Source organism: Spinacia oleracea, chromosome 6 (assembly GCF_020520425.1).
Source record: "Spinacia oleracea cultivar Varoflay chromosome 6, BTI_SOV_V1, whole genome shotgun sequence".
NCBI lineage: Eukaryota > Viridiplantae > Streptophyta > Magnoliopsida > Caryophyllales > Amaranthaceae > Spinacia > Spinacia oleracea.
In genome coordinates this window covers 2,538,507-2,548,674 of record NC_079492.1, presented here as the reverse complement: position 1 = coordinate 2,548,674, position 10,168 = coordinate 2,538,507, and the positions used below count along the sequence as shown (strand labels likewise).

Below are 10,168 nucleotides of genomic sequence, written 5' to 3'. Positions count from 1 at the left end.
CCCTGAGAGATTTTACGCCTGGGATGCGGATCTCAAAAAGGTTATGAGTCTCATGCTGAACAATATCCCTGATGATTGGGCTAAAAGGTTTGTAGCTTATGAACCTTTTACGCTCATCAAGAATCTGAGGGATATCTGTCGTGGAAGTACGGAGGACAGGGACCTGAACGTCCATGAGTTGATTGAATCAATGTCTGGGCTAAAGGTTAGTTCTCCCAATAGGTGTTATAGGATGGAGGTCCAAGAAACACATGTTCAGCTCCTTCGCACTAAACAGAGGGTAGGCGTCCCACTGAGGTTCCATGTGGATCTTATGTGTTCATATTTTGATCGCCTAAGTCTACTAGGAACACCAATAAGCGAAAGGATGGCAGTCTCTGTCTTGCTCAATTCACTACACAGTGGGTTTGGTCGCTTCAAGCAACAATACCTAAGTGAACCAAGAGAAGAAACAGTTGCAGAATTTATTCACCTTGTCAGAAAGGCTGAAATAGTACTGGACTGTGAAGCCAAAGATTTACTCAAGGCTAGAAAGAGACCATTCAAGAAAGGTGGAAAGTCCAAGGGCAATGCTAAATCAAAGCAGGACAAGTCCACATCAAGCTGTCTTTATTGTGATGGAATAGGCCATTACAAAAGAGAATGTCCAAAGCTAAAGGAAGATCAGAAGAACGGAACAGTCGTTCCATCTTCAGGTATTTTCGTTATAGACTGTATACTTGCTAATTCAACTTCTTGGGTATTAGATACAGGTTGTGGCTCACACTTATGTTCCAATCCACAGGGACTAAGAAGAAGTAGAAAGTTAAGCAAGGGTGAAGTCGACCTACGAGTGGGAAATGGAGCACGGATTGCTGCATTAGCTGTAGGAACTTACTATTTGTCGTTGCCCTCCGGGCTAGTTTTGGAACTGGAAGAATGTTTCCATGTTCCAAGTCTTACTAAAAACATCATTTCAGTTTCTTGCTTAGATGCTAAGGGATTTTCCTTTATAATAAAAGACAATAGTTGTTCGTTTTATTTTAAAGAGATGTTTTATGGATCTGCTAGATTAGTCAATGGACTTTATTTATTAGATCACGACAAACAAGTATATAACATAAATACCAAAAGGGCCAAAAAGGATGATTCAGATCTCACCTATCTGTGGCATTGTCGATTAGGCCATATAAACTTGAAACGCTTAGAAAGACTTCAAAGGGAAGGAATTCTAGAACCATTTGACTTAGAGGATTATGGTAAATGCGAATCATGTTTACTTGGCAAAATGACAAAGCAACCTTTCTCTAAAGTCGGAGAAAGAGCAAATGAACTATTGGGTTTAATCCATACAGATGTATGTGGACCAATGAGTACAAATGCTAGAGGTGGTTTCAGCTACTTTATCACTTTCACTGATGACTTCAGTAGGTATGGTTATGTCTACCTAATGAAGCATAAGTCTGAATCCTTTGACAAATTCAAGGAATTTCAGAGTGAAGTAGAGAATCAATTAGGCAAGAAGATTAAGGCACTGCGGTCTGATAGAGGCGGTGAATATCTGAGCTATGAATTTGATGACCATCTGAAAGAATGTGGAATTCTATCAGAATTGACTCCTCCTGGAACACCACAATGGAACGGTGTGTCAGAACGGAGGAACAGAACCTTGCTAGACATGGTCAGGTCAATGATGGGTCAGGCCGAACTTCCATTAGAATTTTGGGGACATGCACTAAATACAGCTGCACTCACTATAAATAGAGCTCCGTCTAAAGCTGTCGAAAAGACTCCATACGAATTATGGTTTGGAAAACCTCCAAATGTGTCTTTTCTTAAGATTTGGGGATGTGAAGTATACGTCAAACGATTAATTTCAGACAAACTTCATCCAAAATCTGACAAATGTATCCTTGTGGGCTATCCAAAGGAAACAAAGGGGTATTACTTCTACAATACATCTGAGAACAAAGTGTTTGTTGCTCGAGATGGTGTCTTTTTGGAGAAGGATCACATTTCCAAAATGACAAGTGGGAGAAAAGTAGACCTCGAAGAAATTCGAGTCGAACAACAAACTCTAGAGAATGCTCAAGATGACATTCAGGATGAAACTCAGAGATCTTTAGAAGAATCTGGTGAGAATCATGGTCAATCTAGAAATGTTACCCCGCGTAGATCGCAAAGATATAGATCTCAACCGGAAAGGTACTTAGGTATTTTGACGAACGAGAGCTATCACGTTCTATTACTTGAAAGTGATGAACCTGCGACTTACAAGCAAGCTATGACGAGCCCTAGCTCCAAGCAATGGCAAGAAGCCATGCAATCTGAATTAGACTCCATGTCTGAAAACCAAGTATGGGATTTGGTCGATTTGCCAGATGGCTACCAAGCCATTGGAAGCAAATGGGTTTTCAAACTGAAAAAGGACAAGGATGGGAAACTTGAAGTTTTCAAAGCTAGATTGGTTGCAAAAGGTTACAGGCAAGTCCACGGTGTGGATTACGATGAAACCTTTTCACCAGTTGCAATGCTAAAGTCTATTCGAATAATGTTAGCAATAGCTGCATATTACGATTACGAAATATGGCAGATGGATGTCAAAACTGCTTTCTTAAACGGCGTTTTAACAGAAACTGTGTTTATGACACAGCCTGAAGGTTTTGAGGATCCAAAGAATGCCACTAGTAGAAAAAACCCCTGTTGCAGCCCCCTTGTTGCAGCGTACATGTATTAATACGCTTCAACAACTAGTTGGTCAACGCGGGTCAAACCATTTAAATGGTTGTTGCAGCGTACAATTTAATTGTTCCCTGCAAAAGTGTTTGTTGCAGCGTACATTTTAAAAGCCCCCTGCAATAGCCCGTTTTATTGCAGCGTACATTTAAAAGCCCCCTGCAATAACCCGGATAAAAAAATTCGCTGCAATATTATACTACGGAGTAATTCAGAACAAATTAAGCATCTCAAAACTTCAGCTCTCGCGCGCGCTCAACTCCCTTCTTCTTCCCCATAGCTTTCCCTGCGTCGCCCCCCTCAAAAAAAAAACCATTCCTGCGTCATCAATCTAGCTTCCTCGTCGAGTCGTCGGTGGTTCTGGCCTCCTCGCCAGTCGCCGGTGGGTCTCTTTTCTCGCCTCCTCTGCAGATGCCGTTTTGTTCAATTCATTTTTTTGAGTTCTGTGCTTCGTTTTAGGTTTTGTTCAATTTGTTTGTTCAATTCGTTTTAGGGTTTGTTCTATTCTTTTGTTCAATTCGTTTTTACGGTTCAATTCGTTTGTTCAATTCGTTTTTAGGGTTTGTTCAATTCGTTTTTTAGGGTTTATTCATAGATAAAGATGGGGCGGTGTTGGAATTAGAGAATGGTGGTGGTGGTGGTGGCGGTCGTGGTGGGGTGGAGCAGGGGAGGTGGGTTGACTGTTGTTAATTGCATTGTACGTACTATTGAAATGTGATTTTTCATGTTATAATTCTTTACCTTCATTTTTTATGGTCTTGTTGTATTTTCATCCTATCATTTCCAGAAGCTGTATTGATCATAAATCTCTGAAGCAAAGTGGTGACCTTTTCTCTGAGTTGTTCATTTGACGTTCACTTATTGTTGGATGTACCAAGAACACAATTGATGCTATTTTCTTACAAATTATGGGTGTTTGGAAATATTAACTCATTATGAAATGATGAAAGTAGAATATTTAGGCTTTTGCTTTGTATTATTTAAGTAGACCTTATGACCTAATTATCTTCCTTTCAGGCCACAGATTACTACGGAAAAGCTGTGCAGTTGAATTGGAATAGTCCCCAGGTTTTTTTCTTTTTGTATTTGGCTATTTTATCTTTTTACTACAATTCTTTAGATTTCTGTTCATTTTTGTCATTGTAACAATCTCATTGTTCCTTTCCAGGCGCTTAACAACTGGGGACTTGCACTGCAGGTAATATTTCTCATCTATACAGTGAGAAATGCAGAAAGGAAAGGCTGAGATGCATTTTTTTTACACTAGAAAGTTAGTGGCAGTACAATGCTCTCAGACTTTGGCTTTACCATTCCCTGTTTTGTGATACAGGAACTCAGTGCGATAGTCCCTGCTAAGGAAAAGCATAACATTGTTAAGACGGCAATTAGTAAGGTGCAAACATATTACTTGATAAACCCAAGATAACTAAATGATTTTAGGTGTGGGTTACATACGAAATTATGAATATTATTGAATCTTCACTATTATTTGATTCTCTGTAATATACCTTGATGCAGTTCCGTGCAGCAATTCAGTTGCAGTTTGACTTTCATAGGGCTATTTACAACCTCGGAACTGTTTTGGTTAGTCCTCAATTATTCTTTTCTGTTTTAGCAATGCTTGTCCAGTGCTTTCTTCTTTCTTTTATTATTATCATCTGGATATTGTGTTGTATTGAAGGGTTACACGGTCACTGAGATCGGATGATAAGGTGAGTTATGTATATTTTGGTTTTGCAGTATGGCTTAGCCGAGGACTTGCTAAGAATCGGGGGATCAGTCAGCCATAATGATATTTCGCCCAATGACTTGTATAGTCAGTGCGCTGTCTATATTGCAGCTGCTCACGCATTGAAGCCAAATTACTCGGTAAGCTCTCTGCAATTCTGGTTTCTCATCTTCACCCTCCCTGCCTCTTCAGCGGTCCTCACGAAACATTGATGCGGGTAGGCTTGTATACACCTCAACCTTCCTAAATCTGCTTTGGTAGAATTCTTGGTGGGTGTTTTTTTGTCTCTTGAAATTGGACCTATTGGGCTCTTGCGCTTTGTATTTTTCATCCTGATACAACTTTCAAGCTCAGAATATTATTGGAGAAATGCAAGGAAAAATTATAACGCAAAATCATTATGCTAGGCCAATGTATTCCTATTGCAAACAGTTGCATCATATCTGTTTTCTCTGACGAGGTTTCTTGTTGAGTTGTAATTTTGACAGTTTTTTTGGTTTTGCTTTTAAACTTGTAGGTCTACCGCAGTGCACTGAGGCTAGTCCGTTCTATGGTAAGAGTGCTTTACATAAAATCAACAGAAAGTGTACATAGTTCTAGTTACATTTCAGCATTTTACGTGACTGTAAAAACCACATTCTACTTTCCATTTAGTTATCCTCAATGCTAGTTTGACCCTCTCCCCACCCCTCAATAGGTAATCCCTTTACGGCTTTACCCGAATCAAATTATCAAGTACTTTGTGTATGTTTAAGGACACTCCCAGAGCTTTGATCAACTTTCACCTTTCATGAATGTCAAGTGAAAACATATCAAGGAATATAGTAGAGACGTTCCTTAAAATTCTGTTTCCGAAGCTTGACCTTTTAGGGACAGAAATTATGGTTCAATTGATATTTGTTTGATTTAGTTCTCTACTCTAGTTACTCTAGTTGCTTCTGGAGATAATCCAGTGTTTCAAGGAAGAGGGCGGGGAGGGGGGGAGGGGGGGGGGGGGGGGGAAAGAGGAAATGTTCTTGCAGACAAAACATGCACCTTTATGCATTTTCATATATAGTGGTTTGTGTTGCTCCCTGACGTTAACACAAGGCTTCTCCTTTTGCAGTGTGTTAAGTCATGATTTGTTCTAAATCTCTCTTATCTATTTTTCAGCTTCCTTTGCCCTATCTTAAAGTGGGATATCTGACGGCTCCACCTCCAGGAAATCCAATAGGCCCCCATAGTGATTGGAAGCGGACACAATTTGTCCTTAACCATGAGGGTCTTTATCAGGTAATTTCACTATCTCCTGGCTTGGGAAGGAAAGTGAATATTTAATCAGACACTCCAGGATGTTAGACAGGCAATATTTAATCAGACACTTCAGGTGTTGTGCTTTCCATGGCTCAGTTGCATTGCGTTTAGAGCATTGTTTAGCTAAATAATCCTATTTTTCTAAACATCTTTCCATGTGATATCTTTTCATATAGTAACAAATACATTTCTTTGATGAAAACTATATGGGAAGTTCTACATCCTGACCTCTTCGTTTGGGAAATTCTACATGGTGGAAACTAAAAAGTTTCATTTTCTTGGTAATGGCTTAATACACTAAGTGTCGTTATCAACTAAAGTTATGGCTAACCCACCACTAATTTACCATATTTCTGACCCTAAATATAATTACTAACCTACCCTCTAGTTAATACACCTCACTCCAAGTCTCCCACCACCACCCACCATCCAAACCAACCTAACCACCCCACGCCACCACCTGACCCCACCGACCAGTCCAACCCCATCGCGCTACCTGACCCCACCACCGCACCCACCACTCTACCACCCAATCTCACCACTTCTTCTCTCCATCTTCACCAACAAGGCAACAACCACACGCAGCCCACGTCTCCGCTGGCAAGCCAGTTTAGCTATCAACGAGCTATTCCCCAGCCAATCTGTTCAGCGAACCAGCCAACCAATTCAAATGCAAACTTGGCAACATCAAAAGAATCGAGATGTCTTTTTCTTCTTCTTCTCATGGATCTGACAAAGCTGACTCGGAGAAATCGGCTTGGCCTCTCCAGCAACAGCTTCCCCAGTCCAACCTCGTTTATATTCAACAATTTAACTTCTATAAATAGATCGTTTTTGCAGAACAATAATTTTTTTGGGTCCCTTTAATTTATTTATTTTCCACCATGTAAAATTTTCCAAACCAGTAGACCACCATGTAGAATTTCCCAAATTATATTGATTGTTGTTTGTCTTTGTTTTCCAACGTCTTGCAGTGAAGTTAGCAATGCCTCTCTTTCTCCCTTTCTCTATCTTGACTTGAGAAACTTGCAAGGATACTGTATTGTACTCGTTTCATCCTTGGGGTTGATTTAGCATCTGAAAGTTACTTTAGTTGGAATTTTCACCTATGGATACTTGCGATGGAGAGCTATCAAGTTCTTGTTATATGGTAGTTTCTTTAATTGGTTTTCTAAAATTTATGGGGACCTATCTATTGCTGTGTGTAACTAAGATAGATATCTCTTGAGATTTTCTCAATTATATGTGGAGACATGACATTCATCTTGACTCAGGCAGTTGGATAATGGTATAGATTATGGAGATATGTTGAGATATTTGACCATTGTGCAATCTGATGGATGGTTGAAAGTAATGTTTCTTACTGAACCACCCCTTTCTAATGCAGATTGTATCCGAACAAAAGACATCACGGCAGAGTCTTTCTAGCAAGCAAGTAGATGGGCCAAATATAAAAAATAGAGCCGTCAAAGTTGACATCCCTGACATTGTTTCAGTGTCAGCATCTGCTGATCTTACTTTACCACCTGGGGCTGGACTCTTCATTGACACAATACACGGACCTGTATACTTGGTTAGCAACTTCTTTTACCTTTTATATCTGCATTTTCCATACATCTCAATGATTCTTTTTCCTCAATGTCTTTTTATTTTTTTATTTTGACATAGGGTTAAATTTACTGAAATGAAAAAGTTTTACAAACTAAACAAAAAATTAAGGTCCTTATAGACCATTACATATATTACGAAACAAACTAAATGCATAAGCTTAACATTCACAAGGGTAGCCGGCTCTTTCCATAGCGGTCCTTGATTGTTTCTCAATTTGTTATGACGATAACTGGAAATTTGGCCTTATAACGCTGCTGTTCTCTCACTGGACATCTTAGGTAGCTGACTCGTGGGAATCTTTGGATGGTTGGCTGGATGCAATTCGTTTAGTTTACACAATTTTTGCTCGAGGTAAGAGTGATGTTTTGGCTGGTGTAATCACTGGATGATTAGTCTTTGACTCTTTGTTAAATGTATTAATTGTATTATCGGTACGCTTTCTTTTCCCTTTTAATTGGGTTGTGTAGCATAGAAATGTTTAATCACAGAAATCAATGTATATTATGTAGAATTTCCTGAGGAAATCAATTTTTTATATGCTTAGTTTTGACTTTCTAGAACTCATTCCAATCCATTTATGCATATTTAAGGCTCATTGTGTCGTTATAGGTCATATTTAGGCTAAAGTGCTATTTTCGCTCCCAACTTTGAACTTAAGAACCTAATGACTCATTTTAAACTTATTATATGATAAATATGCTTAGTTTTAAGTTTCTAAGACTTATTCTAATCTATTTATGCACATTTAATGCTTGTTTTATCGTTATAGGTCATATTTAGGCTAAAATGAGGCATTTTCGCTCCTAACTTTAAAATAAAGAACCTAAGCACGCATTTTAAACTTAATACATGTTTAATATGCATAATTTTAACTTTATAAGACTCGTTCCAATCCATTTATGCATATTTAAGGCTCATTGTGTCGTTTTAGGTCATATTTAGGCTAAAATGACATTTTCGCTCCCAACTTTGAACTTAAGAACCCAAGGACTCATTTTTAAATTATTATATGATTAATAAGCTTAGTTTTGAGTTTCTAGGACTTATTCTAATCTACTTATACCCATTTAATGCTTGTTTGATCGTTATAGGTCATATCTAGGCTAAAATAAGGCATTTTCGCTCCCAACTTTAAAATAAAGAACATAAGGACTCATTTAAAACTTATTACATGTTTAATATGCATAATTTTAACGATCTAAGACTCGTTCCAATCTATTTATGCACCTATAGGCTCATTGGGTCGTTATAGGTCATATTTAGGCTAAAATGACATTTTCGCTCCCAACTTTGAACTAAAGAACTTAAGGACTCATTTTAGACTATTAGGACATTGTCATTAGTTTCTTGAATGTTAAAATGTGATATTTAATTTGTATTTAATCTAATGTTTAATTTAAATTTCTGTTTTTGTAAAGGTCTACACTCCGAGGATTGCGCCTTATGCGAGGAATTTGATGTGGTTCGTGAGCAATGGGCTAAGTTTTTTACCAACAAGTATTTATTATTGGCTTTAGCGCGCTTGATCGAGTTGGTTTAGTTGTTATAGAATAAATTTTATATTAAAATGTATGTTTATGTTGAAATTGGAACATATATTTAAATGTAATATGTGCACTTTGGTTTTGGGATATATAGTATACAAAACTCCAGTTGTTGTTTTTATATTTGTTATACAGGTTGCGTTATTCTATTATTGTTTTGACAGGTTTCTATATTTGGTGCAAGGCACTCTAGGTATCCCTAAACAAAATTAGAATTTTCCCGCCAAAAGTGCTTTTTTGCAGCGTACATATATGTTGTACGCTGCAACAAGGGAAAAAAATTTCGCAAAAATTCAGACTTGTTGCAGCGTACAAATAAATGTACGCTGCAAAAAATTGAGTAATTCAGACTTGTTGCAGCGTACAAATAAATGTACGCTGCAAAAAGTTGGGTCTGTTGCAGCGGGCTTTTATATGTACGCTGCAACAAGTCCAAAATTTTGCCAATTTTTTGGCACTTGTTGCAGCGTACATCTAAAAGCCCGCTGCAACAAATCACTTTTTGCAGCGAACATTGTACGCTGCAACAAGTTCAGACTTGTTGCAGGCCCCCCAGTTGCAGCATACGATGTACGCTGCAACAGGGGTCTAAAAGCCCGCTGCAATAAGGGTTTTTTCTACTAGTGTGCTAAAAAGGTATGCAAGCTAAAGAAGTCAATCTACGGATTGAAGCAGGCATCCAGGAGCTGGAATATACGTTTTGATGAAGCAGTCAGTGACTTTGGTTTCATCAAGAACGCAGACGAATCTTGTGTATACAAGAAGGTCAGTGGGAGCAAAATTGCTTTCCTAGTATTATATGTCGACGACATATTGCTTATCGGAAATGACATTCCTATGTTGAACTCTGTCAAGATTTGGCTTGGGAAATGTTTTTCGATGAAGGATCTAGGAGAAGCACAGTACATATTGGGCATCAAGATTTACAGAGATAGATCTAAAAGGATGATTGGACTTAGTCAAAGCACTTATATCAATAAGGTGCTTGATAGGTTCAAGATGGCGGACTCCAAGCGAGGCTACCTACCCATGTCTCATGGAATGACTCTAAGCAAGACTCAGTGCCCAAAAACACTTGATGAGCGTAGACGAATGAGTGGGATTCCATATGCATCATTGATTGGTTCAATAATGTATGCTATGATATGTACACGCCCGGATGTTGCGTACGCACTCAGTGCTACGAGCAGATACCAGTCAGACCCAGGAGAGGCGCATTGGACTGCTGCCAAGAACATTCTGAAGTACCTGAAAAGGCACAAAGATGACTTCCTGG

The 10,168-nt window shown here is 38.6% G+C and overlaps 1 protein-coding gene across 1 annotated transcript; it reads left to right on the top strand.

The window, feature by feature from the left end:
* Window positions 1-3,340: 3,340 nt before the first annotated feature.
* LOC130462518 (protein HLB1-like) lies at window positions 3,341-8,973 on the top strand. The gene is made up of 11 exons (XM_056830919.1): window positions 3,341-3,412; window positions 3,733-3,783; window positions 3,884-3,913; window positions 4,046-4,108; window positions 4,234-4,299; window positions 4,456-4,584; window positions 4,962-4,997; window positions 5,597-5,716; window positions 7,125-7,310; window positions 7,627-7,699; window positions 8,767-8,973. Exons 1-11 carry the CDS (start codon window positions 3,341-3,343, stop codon window positions 8,886-8,888), a joined length of 948 nt encoding a protein of 315 aa, XP_056686897.1. The 3' UTR covers window positions 8,889-8,973.
* Window positions 8,974-10,168: the final 1,195 nt, after the last annotated feature.

Coding starts and splice junctions, on each gene's coding strand:
- LOC130462518 (XM_056830919.1), top strand. CDS start 3,341: ATGGTGGTGGTGGTGGTGGCGGTCGTGGTGGGGTGGAGCAGGGGAGGT. Junction 4,585..4,961: donor CATTGAAGCCAAATTACTCG/GTAAGCTCTCTG, acceptor TTAAACTTGTAG/GTCTACCGCAGTGCACTGAG. Junction 7,700..8,766: donor TTACACAATTTTTGCTCGAG/GTAAGAGTGATG, acceptor GTTTTTGTAAAG/GTCTACACTCCGAGGATTGC.